At 38.9% G+C, this 15,937-nt stretch overlaps 9 protein-coding genes across 9 annotated transcripts; 5 read left to right on the forward strand and 4 right to left on the reverse strand.

Annotated features, from left to right (window-relative positions):
- Positions 1-123: 123 nt before the first annotated feature.
- On the forward strand, positions 124-876 carry DOC1 (anaphase promoting complex subunit DOC1; the record flags this gene model as incomplete). The annotated part of the gene is made up of 1 exon (XM_033910253.1): positions 124-876. One exon carries the CDS (start codon positions 124-126, stop codon positions 874-876), a length of 753 nt encoding a protein of 250 aa, XP_033766144.1.
- A 182-nt stretch (positions 877-1,058) lies between these two features.
- Positions 1,059-3,941, forward strand: CSE1 (importin-alpha export receptor; the record flags this gene model as incomplete). The annotated part of the gene is made up of 1 exon (XM_033910254.1): positions 1,059-3,941. The coding sequence occupies one exon, from the start codon at positions 1,059-1,061 to the stop codon at positions 3,939-3,941; it is 2,883 nt and encodes a 960-aa protein (XP_033766145.1).
- Positions 3,942-4,228: 287 nt separating this feature from the next.
- Positions 4,229-4,990, reverse strand: HAP2 (transcription activator HAP2; the record flags this gene model as incomplete). The annotated part of the gene is made up of 1 exon (XM_033910255.1): positions 4,229-4,990. The coding sequence occupies one exon, from the start codon at positions 4,988-4,990 to the stop codon at positions 4,229-4,231; it is 762 nt and encodes a 253-aa protein (XP_033766146.1).
- Positions 4,991-5,249: 259 nt separating this feature from the next.
- MTO1 (tRNA modification protein MTO1) lies at positions 5,250-7,259 on the reverse strand (the record flags this gene model as incomplete). The annotated part of the gene is made up of 1 exon (XM_033910256.1): positions 5,250-7,259. One exon carries the CDS (start codon positions 7,257-7,259, stop codon positions 5,250-5,252), a length of 2,010 nt encoding a protein of 669 aa, XP_033766147.1.
- Positions 7,260-7,930: 671 nt separating this feature from the next.
- Positions 7,931-10,339, forward strand: ADE57 (bifunctional aminoimidazole ribotide synthase/glycinamide ribotide synthase; the record flags this gene model as incomplete). The annotated part of the gene is made up of 1 exon (XM_033910257.1): positions 7,931-10,339. One exon carries the CDS (start codon positions 7,931-7,933, stop codon positions 10,337-10,339), a length of 2,409 nt encoding a protein of 802 aa, XP_033766148.1.
- Positions 10,340-10,575: 236 nt separating this feature from the next.
- SEC15 (Rab GTPase-binding exocyst subunit SEC15) lies at positions 10,576-13,308 on the forward strand (the record flags this gene model as incomplete). The annotated part of the gene is made up of 1 exon (XM_033910258.1): positions 10,576-13,308. One exon carries the CDS (start codon positions 10,576-10,578, stop codon positions 13,306-13,308), a length of 2,733 nt encoding a protein of 910 aa, XP_033766149.1.
- A 224-nt stretch (positions 13,309-13,532) lies between these two features.
- Positions 13,533-14,462, forward strand: TAN1 (putative tRNA acetyltransferase; the record flags this gene model as incomplete). Its single annotated transcript, XM_033910259.1, has 2 exons — positions 13,533-13,589; positions 13,647-14,462. 2 exons carry the CDS (start codon positions 13,533-13,535, stop codon positions 14,460-14,462), a joined length of 873 nt encoding a protein of 290 aa, XP_033766150.1.
- Positions 14,463-14,508: 46 nt separating this feature from the next.
- Positions 14,509-15,081, reverse strand: EMC4 (chaperone EMC4; the record flags this gene model as incomplete). The annotated part of the gene is made up of 1 exon (XM_033910260.1): positions 14,509-15,081. One exon carries the CDS (start codon positions 15,079-15,081, stop codon positions 14,509-14,511), a length of 573 nt encoding a protein of 190 aa, XP_033766151.1.
- Positions 15,082-15,233: 152 nt separating this feature from the next.
- SPAR_G00300 (uncharacterized protein) lies at positions 15,234-15,680 on the reverse strand (the record flags this gene model as incomplete). Its single annotated transcript, XM_033910261.1, has 1 exon — positions 15,234-15,680. One exon carries the CDS (start codon positions 15,678-15,680, stop codon positions 15,234-15,236), a length of 447 nt encoding a protein of 148 aa, XP_033766152.1.
- Positions 15,681-15,937: the final 257 nt, after the last annotated feature.

Below are 15,937 nucleotides of genomic sequence, written 5' to 3' on the forward strand. Positions count from 1 at the left end.
TAGAGTAGTTAGAGTAGAAAAAATGCGGCAAAATAAGCGCCGTCCATATAAAAGCAAAAGAAAGTGTTAAATAGACTGACCACAGGAGGTGGCAAAAATAATACGAGTTTTCGAAGTCAGGCAATGGGCTCGACGGGAACGAACGAAATGTTAGATCATTTAGCACCCTCAGAGCTTATCAAGCCTGTTAAGAGTTGCCATAAAAAGCCACCCGTGCTGGTATTGGACGACAGAGTTGTAGATGCTGCAACCAGGGAACTTTATGTGAACGGGTTCCAAGAAGAAGTCCAATATCAGAATCTTACACCGGAAAACTTGCAACATATGTTTCACCAGGGCATTGAGCTATTGGACTCGGCAAGGATGATCAACGTGACACATTTGGCGCTTTGGAAGCCTTCGTCTTTTAAGCTGGGGAACCCTGTGGACCTTGCTCTAGATGATAACTACGAAACGTTTTGGCAGAGCGATGGAGGACAACCACACCAATTGGACATTATGTTCAGCAAGAGAATGGACATCTGTGTTATGGCTCTTTTCTTCTCGATGGTTGCAGACGAGTCATATGCCCCAAGCCTGGTGAAGGTTTACGCGGGGCATAGTCCATCTGACGCAAGGTTTTACAGGATGCTTGAAGTGAGAAATGTGAATGGTTGGGTGGCACTAAGGTTTCTAGATAACAGGGAGGACGACCAACTACTGAAATGTCAATTTATCAGGCTTTTATTTCCTGTGAACCATGAAAACGGAAAGGATACTCATCTGAGAGGCATAAGACTATATGTTCCATCTAATGAGCCACATCAAGATACCCATGAGTGGGCACAAACCCTTCCAGAAACCAACAATGTCTTCCAAGATGCTATATTACGCTGATATATGCTGTTAACAATTATCTTCATCGCTATTACCCTGCCTTTTGCTTTTTTTTTCACTTTTTCAATTGCAAGGATTATGGAATTAAAAAATGTCGAAAATAGTATAAACACAAGATCAAAAAGTGGCAAGGAGGACCAGTTCTGTTATTGCTACTCAATTGCAGAAGAAGAAATAGTAGGATGTCTGATTTGGAAACCGTAGCTAAATTTCTGGCCGAATCAGTTGTTGCTTCTACCGCTAAAGCTTCTGAAAGAAATTTGAAGCAGTTGGAGACGCAAGATGGGTTCGGTTTAACTTTATTACACGTTATTGCTTCCACAAACCTGCCCCTATCTACCCGATTAGCAGGTGCTCTGTTCTTCAAAAATTTTATTAGGCGGAAGTGGGTAGATGAAAACGGTAATCATTTACTACCCGCTAACAATGTAGAACTGATCAAAAGGGAAATCGTTCCTTTAATGATAAGTTTGCCAAACAATTTGCAGGTCCAAATAGGGGAAGCGATTTCAAGTATTGCAGACTCTGATTTTCCTGACAGGTGGCCTACACTTTTAAGTGATTTAGCTTCCAGATTGAGTAACGATGATATGGTAACAAATAAAGGCGTTCTTACCGTGGCACATTCTATTTTCAGAAGATGGAGACCTTTATTTAGATCTGATGAACTTTTTTTGGAGATTAAATTGGTTCTTGACGTGTTTACCACTCCATTTTTGAACTTATTGAAAGCGGTTGATGAACAAATAGCAGCAAATGAAAATAACAAGGCAGTTCTAAATATTTTATTTGACGTATTGCTTGTATTAATTAAACTATACTACGATTTCAATTGCCAAGATATACCGGAATTTTTTGAGGATAATATTCAGGTAGGTATGGGTATATTCCATAAGTATTTGTCATATTCAAATCCTTTATTGGAAGACCCTGATGAAACTGAACATGCTTCTGTTCTAATAAAAGTAAAGTCTTCTATCCAGGAATTGGTTCAATTATACACGACAAGATATGAAGATGTCTTTGGACCTATGATCAATGAATTTATTCAAATTACCTGGAATCTTTTGACTTCAGTTTCAAACCAACCAAAATACGATATTCTAGTATCCAAATCTTTGTCATTTTTGACTGCGGTAACTCGTATCCCAAAATACTTTGAAATTTTCAACAACGAATCTGCCATGAATAATATCACAGAACAAATCATTTTGCCAAATGTTACGCTACGTGAGGAAGATGTTGAGCTTTTTGAAGACGATCCGATTGAATACATTCGTAGAGATTTGGAAGGTTCAGATACCGACACTAGAAGAAGGGCATGTACTGATTTCTTAAAGGAGTTGAAGGAGAAAAATGAAGCATTAGTGACAAATATTTTTTTGGCGCATATGAAAGGGTTCGTTGATCAATATATGAGTGATCCATCCAAAAATTGGAAATTTAAGGATCTTTATATTTATCTATTTACTGCATTGGCCATTAATGGTAATATTACCAACGCTGGTGTTTCATCCACAAACACTTTATTGGATGTGGTGGATTTTTTCACAAGGGAAATTGCCCCGGATCTTACTTCGAACAATATCCCTCATATTATTTTGAGGGTGGACGCTATCAAATATATCTACACATTCAGGAATCAGTTGACCAAGGCTCAACTGATTGAGCTAATGCCCATTTTGGCCACTTTCTTACAAACAGATGAATATGTTGTTTATACGTATGCTGCCATTACTATTGAAAAAATTTTAACTATTAGAGAATCAAATACGTCGCCTGCTTTTATCTTTCATAAGGAAGATATTTCGAATAGTACCGAAATTCTTTTGAAAAATCTCATTGCATTAATCTTGAAGCATGGCAACTCCCCCGAAAAATTAGCTGAAAACGAATTTTTAATGAGATCAATCTTTAGGGTCTTGCAGACGTCAGAAGATTCCATTCAACCCTTATTTCCTCAGTTGTTGGCTCAATTTGTTGAAATTGTAACCATAATGGCAAAGAACCCATCAAACCCAAGATTCACCCATTACACTTTTGAATCTATTGGTGTCATCTTGAACTATACTCAAAGACAAAACTTACCATTACTTGTAGACTCTATGATGCCAACATTTTTAACCGTTTTCTCCGAAGATATTCAAGAATTTATTCCGTATGTGTTCCAAATCATTGCATTTGTTGTTGAGCAGTCCGCAACAATTCCGGAGAGCATCAAGCAGTTGGCACAACCTTTATTAGCACCAAACGTATGGGAGTTGAAAGGTAATATTCCTGCCGTGACAAGGTTATTAAAGAGTTTTATAAAGACAGATTCATCTATCTTCCCCGATCTAGTCCCTGTTTTAGGTATTTTTCAAAGATTGATTGCGTCAAAAGCCTATGAAGTCCATGGGTTTGACTTATTAGAGCACATAATGCTTTTAATCGACATGAATCGCTTAAGACCATATGTTAAACAAATCGCAGTTTTATTATTACAAAGATTACAGAACTCTAAAACAGAAAGATATGTTAAGAAATTAACGGTATTTTTTGGTTTGATATCTAATAAGTTAGGCTCTGATTTTTTGATTCAATTTATTGACGAGGTGCAAGATGGGCTCTTTCAGCAAATTTGGAGTAATTTCATTATTACCACGTTACCTACTATTGGTAATCTACTAGATCGTAAAATTGCATTAATCGGTGTTTTAAACATGGTTATAAACGGCCAAATCTTCCAAAGCAAATATCCAACTTTGATTTCAAGCACAATGAATTCCATTATAGAGACAGCATCATCACAGAGTATTGCAAACTTGAAAAACGATTTTGTTGACTTAGATAATTTGGAGGAAATCTCCACGTTTGGTTCTCATTTCAGCAAGCTGGTCAGTATTAGCGAGAAACCATTCGATCCTTTGCCTGAGATTGATGTCAACAATGGCGTGAAATTATACGTTGCTGAAGCACTAAACAAATACAATGCTATGTCTGGAAATACATTTTTAAATACAATTTTGCCTCAATTGACTCAGGAAAATCAAGTAAAATTGAATCAACTATTAATTGGTAATTAATACGGGCGTAGAAATTAGATATAGATGGAAAATGGAGCTCTTTTGAATAGCTGTTTATATGTAGATAGAGTAAGCAAAAATGAAAAAAGAAAAGCACCTAAATACGAAAGCAATATGGTATCCTTTTCAACGGAGTACATATGTTTGTTAACGAAACGAAAAAGAGATTGGTAAAAGTACATATACATATTGATTCAAATTAAATAGGCCTTATGAATACCACGTAGTATAAGAGGGCGCTTTTGATTCTTTTTTAGGAATAATATTAACATTGGAATATTACAAAATTATGTTTTTTTGTCTGCTGCTGCTACGGTGGAAGTAGCATGCGGCTGTTCTTGTATTATTTTAGTAGTGATTTTTTTGTCCTCACGGTTATCGTCAGGATCATCGTTAGCCCCACTTTTCTTCAATTTCATGGCTTTGATCTCAGCGGCTGTCAAGAATCTACCACCTTCACCACGAGGTCTTCGCATCGCATGTTTATGTCGAGATTCGTGTAAGTATGGCTTTCGTTCTCTTGATATTCGTAGCTTTTCCTCTAGTTTAGCTCTAGCGTATCGCCTTTTCAGAATTCGATAGTATTGTTTGGCATTAACGTAAAACGGTTGCTCTGCTATGGTGGTTCCTAAAACATCGTTTTGCAAGCTCGGTTGACTTTGGGTGTACTGGGCCTGTACGACTAATTGCTGCTGCTGTTGTTGCTGATGAGGAGGAGGAGGTAAAGTCGTTGCCGCAGAGAAGCTGGTAAAGTCAGTAGATTGTTCAATCGTACTAGCGCCTGATGATGTATACTGTGACTGTTGTTGTGGTTCTAAAGAATCCATAACTCTATTCTGAGATGCCCGCAACCTGTTAAACAAAAACAAATCTTCTTCATTTGTAACCTGTTGATCTTCGCCTCTTGGGGAAGACGCTTTACCCATATCCAAGGACATTTCAATAGGCTTCTCGCGGAGAGAGGGACTGCGTGAATCTTCTGCCGCTGCTTCAGATTGCAGGTCTGTTTCTAAAGGATGAAATTTCGCATCCGTTTCGTCTGCAGACATGGCCTTCTTCTTCCTCTTTCAAAAAGAAAATGCTTTTCCAAATACAGATGCGATCAGTAAACCAAATTACAAACGACTATGAGTTGCCCTTTTGCAAGCATTTACAACACTATCGCTTTATTTGTTCATCGAGGTCCCCTTGTAAGGGAGGATAAGTAGAACGATACAAGACATTTTCCGGGTAAGAGTCCTAAATAACGAAGTTCAAAGTTAAATACAATGGATTATTTACATATATTAGCTGGTGACTAAAGGATATTTACATGACTGGTGGGACTGGATTCCGAGCCACACGGTAGAGTTCAAATAGGGCTGCTGCAGTGATACCTTGAATCCGTCTTGCCTGGCCTATGGTCAATGGCTGTACGCGATTCAAGAGTAATTTGCATTCAGTGGAAAGCGTGGGCAACTGAGAGTAATCGTAGTCCTGCGGCAATAACATATTTTCGTCTGCTTGGAATGCCTTCACAAACTGGTTCTGTTTGACAATGTAAGGTTCGTATTTACCTTGGATGTTGATCTTGGTGATAACGTGCACTGGGATGTCCGGGACATCAATGGGTAAGGCGGGAATACAATCGTACAGTTTATATAGATCCATACCTTTGAATCTGAATATTTCCCATGCAGATCTGTTTTCAGCCTGTGGTGCGATATTGGCCCGCAGTAGAGTAGACCATTTTTGAGAGCTTAGCTTGAAATTTTGCAGCGCACGTATTGTTTCATCATATAATCGCTGGTCTCTGGAATATTGGCTTAGACGAGCAGGAGAAATGATTCCCAGTTGAGCACCAATGGGCGTCAGTCTAAAATCTGCATTGTCAGCTCTTACGCTAATTCTGAATTCTGATCTGGAAGTAAACATTCTATATGGTTCAATGACACCATTGTTGATTAGATCGTCAATGAGCACGCCAATGTATGCTTGGGATCTTTGCAGGACCAATTGCTCTCGTTGTGGGCGCGATAGTAATCCTGCGTTGATACCTGCGATGATTCCCTGCGCAGCGGCTTCTTCGTAGCCCGTAGTACCATTGATTTGTCCGGCCAAGAACAGTCCATCCACCAGTTTCGTTTCCAAACTAGGTTTTAGCTGCCTTGGGTCCACATAATCGTATTCCACACCATATGCAGGCTGCAAGATCTTGACATTCTCCATGCCGGGGATGAGCCTCATCATTTGTAGCTGGACATCCTCAGGCATGGAATTGGATATCCCGTTCGGATAAATGACGCTGGAGGTGAAACCTTCTGGTTCCAGCCATATTTTATGGGTAGGCCTATCAGGGAACCTTAGAATCTTGGCCTCGATGGAGGGACAGTAGCGCGGGCCCTTGACTGTAGTATCCTGAATGTGAATGGACTGATGCAAGTTGTTGCGCAAAAAGTCGTGCATCTGAGGTGTCGTATGGGTGCCAAAGCAATCCAGTTGTTTTGTGGGTTCAACCGATACCGTTTCATTCAGAAAACTCATGGGGACGGGCAAGTCATCGCCCTTCTGGACCTCCAGAGCGCTGAAATCAATGGATTCCTTGGCCAACCTGGCCGGAGTGCCTGTTTTCAAACGTCCTAACTGGAAGCCTGCCTCATTTTGTAGAGTATTGCTGATCCCATATGTTGGCTGTTCGCCGATTCTTCCAGCTGGAATACGCTTATCGCCGATGTGAATTTCTGCACTGAGAAACGTACCCGTAGTGATTATGACCTGGTCTGCTCCAACCTGGGTACCGTCATCCAGTACCACACCTTTGACGGCCTTGGAGCCATTTCCGGGATCGTACAGGATTAAGTCAGCTACCTTATTCTGAAGCAGGGACAAGTTTGGGTGTGTTTTCTTGTCAAGGAGCTCCCTCTGCATATAAGTCTTATATAACTCTCTGTCTATCTGGGCCCTGGGCCCCCACACCGCAGGACCCTTGCTTCTGTTAAGCATCTTGAACTGGATCCCAGCGAGATCAGTGACTTTGCCCATCAGCCCATCGAGAGCATCGATTTCCTTCACGAGAATACCCTTACCTACTCCACCAATGGAGGGGTTGCAGGAACACTTACCAATATCTGTTAACGATGGTGTAATAAGTGTAGTGTGCGCACCAGTCCTGGATGACGCAGCTGCAGCTTCGCAGCCTGCATGTCCAGCGCCGATGACCACGACTTGTGTCTTGGTTGTCGGTTGGAAGCTTGTCAAAGAAGATATGGTCAACTGCCTCCTGAGGATCTGTGAGGGAGGAGAAGCACGTGGAAGTGCCAAGGTCGTTACACGTAGCATCGCTCTTTGGGGCTCTTAGCTAGTGCGCTGTAGAAAGTATTCGATACTCACACAATTTAAATAAAGAATTTAAACTATACATATCCGTTTGTGCAATATACACCATGCGTTATTGACCAAAAAGAAAATGGACACGGAGACATACGTTAAAGAAGACACAGGGACTTGAGTATATAATTGCGACAAGGAACCATACACAGGTGAAAGAGCCTCGAATGAAGTAACACACCTTTTGTGCGCTCCTTTTACAACGCCACATCCAAGTAAACAACAAGAAACTAACTAAGGCATCGCTACGATATCACGCAGGGACAGAGACCACAAACTCGAAGTTAGACTGCTCAAATAACTACCTGGGCAACAAAAAGTCCTCCGGTGTGCAACTGTTTGCTGCTCATATCGTGACTAATATTGGCAGTAGCTTTTTTTTTCAAAATTTTTCATTTTTTCAGTTGACTCGCCCCGTCGATGGTGACAAGTGCCGACTGACTCGTGTCCTGGTAATAACAGCAATAATGAATGTGCGATGGGCTTGAACTTGGTATTTAAACTATGTTCAGAGGCAAGTGCAACCGCTGTTAACTGTCTTAGGAGCTACCACTAGTAGCGCAGTTATTTCTTATTACTTTCTTAATTCTAGCTCAAGAGAACCATTCTCCCCTCCTCTCACAATGCTCAATATTCTCGTCTTAGGAAACGGTGCAAGAGAACACGTTCTTGTCACCAAGCTGGCTCAATCACCCACCGTGGGTAAGATCTATGTCGCTCCAGGTAATGGAGGAACCGCAACCATGGATCGTTCCCGTGTGGTAAACTGGGACATTACACCAGATGTCGCCAACTTTGCTCGTTTGCAGTCGATGGCTGTGGAACATAAGATCAATTTGGTCGTTCCTGGTCCAGAATTGCCTCTAGTCAACGGCATCACCTCCGTGTTCCATAACGTTGGTATTCCTGTTTTTGGACCTTCCGTCAAAGCCGCTCAGTTGGAGGCATCCAAGGCCTTCTCCAAGAGGTTTATGTCAAAGCACAATATTCCAACTGCGTCTTATGATGTTTTCACTGACCCAGAAGAGGCTATTTCATTCTTACAAGCTCATCCAGACAAAGCTTTTGTCATTAAGGCCGACGGGATCGCTGCTGGCAAAGGTGTTATTATCCCATCCAGCATCGACGAGTCCGTCCAAGCTATTAAGGACATAATGGTCACCAAGCAATTCGGTGAAGAAGCGGGCAAGCAAGTTGTGATAGAACAATTCTTGGAAGGTGATGAAATCTCTTTACTAACCATTGTTGATGGTTACTCTCATTTCAATCTTCCCGTTGCACAAGATCACAAGAGGATCTTTGACGGCGACAAGGGCTTAAACACCGGTGGGATGGGTGCCTATGCCCCTGCCCCTGTGGCCACACCATCTCTATTGAAGACTATAGATTCACAGATTGTGAAGCCTACAATTGACGGGATGAGACGTGATGGTATGCCATTTGTCGGTGTACTTTTCACTGGGATGATTTTGGTAAAGGATCCTAAGGCAAATCAACTCGTTCCTGAAGTGCTAGAATATAACGTTAGATTCGGTGACCCAGAGACACAGGCTGTTTTGAGTTTGCTTGATGACCAAACTGATTTGGCGCAAGTGTTTTTGGCTGCTGCTGAACACCGTTTGGATTCCGTCAATATAGGTATTGATGACACAAGATCTGCCGTTACTGTCGTAGTGGCTGCAGGTGGATATCCTGAATCATACGCCAAGGGTGACAAAATTACTTTGAATACCGATAAATTGCCTCCACATACACAAATCTTCCAAGCAGGTACCAAATACGACCCTGCTACTGATTCTCTATTGACTAATGGTGGTAGAGTTCTTTCTGTGACCTCCACTGCCCAGGACTTGAGGACAGCAGTAGATACAGTATACGAAGCCGTCAAATGCGTCCATTTCCAAAATGCTTACTACAGAAAGGACATCGCATACCGTGCGTTCCAAAACTCAGAATCATCAAAAGTCGCCATCACCTATGCAGACTCTGGTGTCTCCGTTGACAATGGTAACAACCTCGTACAAACCATCAAAGAAATGGTTAGATCCACAAGGAGACCAGGTGCGGACTCCGACATTGGTGGATTTGGTGGTTTATTTGATTTGGCTCAAGCTGGTTTCCGTCAAAACGAAAATACCTTACTAGTAGGTGCTACTGATGGTGTCGGTACTAAGTTGATCATTGCCCAAGAAACCGGGATTCATAACACCGTCGGTATTGATCTGGTAGCCATGAATGTTAATGATTTGGTGGTACAAGGCGCTGAGCCTTTATTCTTTTTGGACTACTTTGCTACCGGTGCTCTTGACATCCAAATCGCCTCTGATTTCGTGTCCGGTGTTGCTAATGGGTGTATTCAAAGTGGTTGTGCCCTTGTGGGTGGTGAAACTTCGGAAATGCCCGGTATGTACCCACCTGGTCACTACGATACTAACGGTACCGCTGTTGGTGCCGTATTAAGACAAGATATTCTGCCCAAGATAAACGAAATGGCCGCAGGAGATGTTCTACTGGGCCTTGCCTCTAGTGGTGTTCATTCTAATGGTTTCTCTTTGGTTAGAAAAATTATTCAACATGTCGCATTACCATGGGATGCTCCTTGTCCATGGGATGAATCTAAGACGTTAGGTGAAGGTATTCTTGAACCAACAAAAATTTACGTTAAGCAATTATTGCCATCAATTAGACAAAGACTGCTATTAGGTTTGGCACACATAACAGGTGGTGGTCTAGTGGAGAATATCCCAAGAGCCATTCCAGACCACTTACAAGCCCGCGTTGATATGTCCACCTGGGAAGTACCCCGTGTTTTTAAATGGTTCGGTCAAGCAGGTAATGTTCCACACGATGACATTCTAAGGACTTTCAATATGGGTGTTGGTATGGTCTTGATTGTCAAGAGAGAAAACGTCAAGGCTGTCTGTGATTCATTGACTGAAGAAGGCGAAACTATCTGGGAGCTTGGTTCTTTGCAAGAAAGACCAAAGAATGCTCCTGGTTGTGTAATTGAAAACGGAACTAACCTTTACTAATCAACAACATTAATTTTACAATAGACATATATGCGCGTATATATATTACTTATATACAATTTTTCCACACAAGAATGCTTAATAAAGATACGATAATTTTTTTATTCGCTTTTACTTTTCCGCATTATTCTTCCAGAAAAACGTAATAATAAAAAGGATAATCAATACCTTTAACGAGCGTTGAAACGGTAGCAAAAAGACATTGCTGAGGAGTTGTAGCGAATTAGTTGTTAATAATGGACCAAGAAGGCCAGCCATTGCTTTCAAAAGATTTTCAACAGGTTCTGCTGGCTACTGCATCCGGAAACAATTCATCATGGACAGAAAGGACTGTTCCCAACAATGAAAGTACAGATACAGTGAAACACGATCCTACGCTGGGACAAAACGATGTATTTGATTTAGATCCTTTATCATTTGATAAATGGGTACCCTTTCTAAGAAGTGCACTTGATAAAAACCAATTGGATCCCGTGATTGATGAATTGGAAAACTCGATTGAGGATAACTTTCAAGGTCTGGAATTGCAGTTATTACAAGACTCTCAAATGAATGATAAACTGGAAACATCTATAGATGAAATCGCAAACATCCAAGGTATGGTACAAGATACTCTATCCAGCGAAATTTCCAAATTTCAAACGAAATTAAGTGAGTCAGCAAATGAATTAATTGTCAAGAAACAAATGTATGTTAATAACAAAAAAATTTCATTGAAAATTTCAGAAGCCACAATTTTGATCACTAAGGTTGTTAGGATCTTAGAATTATCTAGCAAATGTCAAGAGTTGATTACTGAAAGAAAGTTTTTCAAAGTCTTACAAAACTTGGATAGTTTGGAGAAATTGTATCTACAAGAATTCAAGAATTACAATTTCCAATTTTTAATTGAAATTTACAATTCTATACCATTTTTACAGAAAGTTACCAAGGATGAGTGTATAAATTTGATTAGGAACTCTCTGAATTTAAATTTAGGAAAGAATTTGATAAAGGTGGGGCAAGAATTCGTGGCAATTTACGAGAATGAATTACTTCCGCAATGGCTTGAAACTAGATCTAAAATGAAGTTGATAAACTTTAAATTTAATTCGCCTGTTGAGATTTCCATGAGAGATGAATCTTCTCTAGTAAAGCTGAACTTCGGTGAATTTTTCCAATTAGATGACTTCCACGATTCTATAATGATTTTCCAAAACTTAAACGAATTGAGCACCCTCTCCGGCGAGTTTAATAAAGAATATGAACTGAGGAAGACAAAACTAATGTACCCGTTGATATGGAAGAAGAATAAAACAGCTGCATATCAAATGGATTCGTTATTACGAGGTACAGGTACTACTGCTGGTGCAGCTGCGCATGATATCTCGACGGATGATTCTTTCACACAAAGTTTGAGTTTATCCTTTTTGCAGGATTATTTTTTGAAAATTCTCGGTTTCTTATTGTATGATATTAATTTAAATAAAGCTACCGAATTTATCCTTGTTGATAATAACTATAATTCTACAAATGAATTTTGGGATGGACTCATGAATAGATTGTCACCGTATTTGAATTATTTCATCGATGAAAGGCTAAAAACAGAAGAAGATATGATTAAATTAAAAGATTTTCTTTGTATTTATGTTGCCATTTTAGAAAATTTTAAATTGAACATCGAACCTCTATATAAAATTTTGGTTTCAATTTTCGAGAAATTCTGTTCTGTTTCCTTGAGTGCCTTTAAGAATGAATTTCAAATCTTGTTAAATGACGATGATTTTATGCCTTTATCCATCAATGACAAGGCATTATATGAGAAAGTTTTAAAGATTTGTTGGATGAAGGAGGACGAACATCTTCACCCACCAGATTCAACAAACGGAGAACCGTTTTCTGTGACTTTACCTTTTTCTCCATTATACCCAATGACATGTACACTGGCTAAGAAAACGTATTCTAAAATAACCGCATTCCTATCCATATTTTATCGTCATGAATTACACACTTTGAATAATATCCTAGTAAAAACAATGGACGATATATTTAATAACATTGTGAATAAAAAAATCCGCTCTAAACTTGAAAGCACCTCGAGAGAAGAAATTGCACAAATCTTAATCAATTTAGACTATTTCATCATAGCAGCGAAAGAATTTAGTAATTTCATGACAAGAGAGAATATTTTACAAAACCCGGATATGGAAATACGATTATCTTCGATAAAATATCTTGCTGAAAGCAGGAAGCTGGCTGAAACAAAGCTAATTGAATTGATCGATTCTAAGATATCAGATATTCTTGAAACTATTGAAATTGACTGGAAAATAAGGGAGGTAAGGCAAGACCCAGATATTTCCATCATTGATCTGGCACAATTCTTAGAAATGATGTTTGCCAGCACACTACAAAATTTACCATATAGCGTTCAAACGTTATTGATTTTCCGTGAGTTTGACTCCTTAACGAGACAATTCATGGATCTATTATTGCATGACACACCAAGTATAATTACACATGAGAGCATAATAAATTTTGAAGTTGACATCAATTATTTAGAGAGCATTATTCCTAGGATATTCCCCTCTACACCAGGTACTATAGACAGTAATGGATACCAGTCGCCAATGACACCTTCGACACCCACATTTCCAAATGCCAACGGCGTTGACGCTCCAACGTTATTTGAAAATAATATTAAATCGCTAGAAGCTACATTTATGGAATTGAAGCAGTGTATAGAGTTACTAAAGGCTCAGGGAAAAGACTATAATGAACCAGAAATAAGATTAAGAAAATATTCAAGAATTAGACAGGAAGATGCCGCTCTTTTATTGAGCAAAATTCAGCACTTCGTCTCCTCTGTGGATGGAGCTAACGGTGATGATAATAGCGTTATGGATAGCAGCAGTATATTCAACTCTGAATCAGCGAGTGTCATTGACTCCAATACGAGCAGGATAGCAAAATTTTTCAATAGACGTTAGAAATTTAGATATTATCTCAGTATAATCATTTGTACGTATATAGAAAAGAACTTCGGACAGTCTTGAGTTTTTTGATTTTAGTATCGAAAAAGTTCACTTCACATAAAAATTTTCCTCACCATTGAATACCTCTTTTTTTTTTCACATCTACTAAATAGACACCTCAAAAGTCTACCATTTATTGAAAAAGTATCATATAATCACTGTAAAGAAATACCGCAGTCATGGGTGAAAAACGTAATCGTAATAATGGGAATGCAGATTCCCAAAAGAGGAAGAAAGTATGTCTTTTTGCACACGAACCATAGTTCTTTAAGTACTAACAATTAAAGCGATAGTTTAAAGTATCTTCCGGGTTCTTAGATCCTGGTACGTCTGGAATATATGCTACATGCTCTAGAAGACATGAACGCCAGGCCGCTCAAGAGTTACAGCTTTTATTTGAAGAAAAGTTTCAAGAACTCTATGGAGATATCAAGGATGGAGAAGAGGAAAGTGAAAACGACGAAAAGGATGAAGATCTATCAATTGAAGACCAGATAAAAAAGGAATTACAAGAAATCAAAGGTGAAGACTCAAGTAAAGATTCGCCTTCTGGAGAAACAAAGAAAAAAGACCCCTTGGCCTTTATAGATTTGAACTGTGAATGTGTGACATTTTGTAAAACAAGAAAGCCAATTGTTCCGGAAGAATTTGTGCTAAGTATCATGAAAGACTTAGCGGATCCTAAAAATATGGTTAAACGTACTAGATATGTTCAGAAGTTGACACCAATTACGTATTCTTGTAATGCGAAAATGGAACAACTAATCAAATTGGCCAATTTAGTTATTGGGCCACACTTTCATGAACCTTCAAAAGTTAAAAAAGACTACAAATTTGCTGTAGAAGTAACAAGAAGAAATTTCAATACAATCGAAAGAATGGACATCATTAACCAAGTTGTCAAGTTAGTCAATAAAGAAGGTTCTGAGTTTAATCATACTGTAGACTTGAAGAACTATGATAAATTGATTCTAGTGGAATGTTTCAAGAGCAATATCGGCATGTGTGTAGTTGATGGGGACTATAAGACCAAATATCGTAAATATAATGTTCAGCAGCTTTATGAATCCAAATTCCAAAAGGATGAGGATAAGAGTGTAAAACAATAGTCACATATGAAAAAGTATAGATATTTTTGTATAAGTATATACGGTCTCAGTCAGAAAACCATTTTAATCCTTTATTATAACAAACATCTCGTTCCCAAGATAGCCAATCACCCTTAGCGTTAGGGATGAGGCCCATTGAATTCAGTTTTCTATACCCAATATACATTAAAACACCTTGGAAAGCGATATACATGAACATAGCAGTTTGCACTTGACTCTGTGTTTCTTTATTACCCAACACTGGTTTAAATGCACTTCTTGTCGATAGAATTGCCTTAATGGGTCCAGAGAGTAACATGAGGGCAGTCATTATAGGAATTATTTGTAAGGATGTACCAGACATATACGACATGAAAATATTCATTGGAATAGACTTGGCTGGTTGCAACGCAATTTGCCATGCTTTCTGTGCTTGTAAAATTGTTATTTGGTTTTTTTGAGCCAAAGAACTAGTCTGGGAAGTGGCATCTTGCTGTTTTTTTGTGATATTTCCTTTGGAGGCATTGCCTTCAAATCCAGGTGGTGAAGACAGTGTGTTTGAGTTCTGAATGTTGTATTTTTCGATGTACTTAGTGTCCAATAGGTGTTTAGCCCACTCATAGGGCTCCTGTTGACTCATTATTGTTGCTTAGCTCGTTTGGCTTTACCTTAACCTTTAATGATAATATGTTCAGATTTTTTTTTTCATTGTATCTCACCTAAAAGAATACGCTTTTTTTATTATATGAAAGGAACATGAAAAAACTACGGATGTAAAAGAGCAAAGATTGCCTACAGAACACATTGGTCAAGAATTTTCTCATACGGGACGCACTGCTCTCCTAAATGGGTTGTTAGATAGTCGTAATTTCGGTTATCTATTGCCCTTTGTGTCTTTCGAGGTACTATGTCTGTCCAGTAAATTATAAAGAATAGGAACTGGATAACACAAATAAATGAGCAAGCGACAACACAAAACATTAAAAGCTTGTTTTCCATTAATGCATAATATTTCCTGGCTATCAATAAAAACCATCTCTTCATTTTTGTAATATTATAGTTCTCATCTGTATTGGATTTTTCGACAATTATTTGTAAATCATCGTTGCTCTTTTTTTTGGATTCAGTCGAGGAATTAATTGCTGTGACAGGCTTTGGTTGGGAAACTCGTTCAAGATACTTTTCTAAGTAGGCCTGTAATACGTGTAGAAGATTACTGGCCTGCGTGATCATTCCCATTATTTTGTTATTGTTTTACCTAGTTTTGGCCTTGAGTTTGGTTATATGATATTATTTGTATCGGGTGGCTATAACGTTACTAAAAGTAGGTTGAACAACGATTTCAGTGATCGGCTGGTGAACGTTAGAGGGCTTCGAAACACTGTTGTTTTATTTTAGTATATTTATTCAGACTTTTTATACGTTCAGTGATCTTAAATGTCACAAAATTAAATAAGGCAAAAAAGAGAAACAAAATATTAAAAATGTAGAAAAAA

The sequence above is a fragment of the Saccharomyces paradoxus genome, chromosome VII (genome assembly GCF_002079055.1).
Source record: "Saccharomyces paradoxus chromosome VII, complete sequence".
NCBI classification, from domain to species: Eukaryota; Fungi; Ascomycota; class Saccharomycetes; order Saccharomycetales; family Saccharomycetaceae; genus Saccharomyces; species Saccharomyces paradoxus.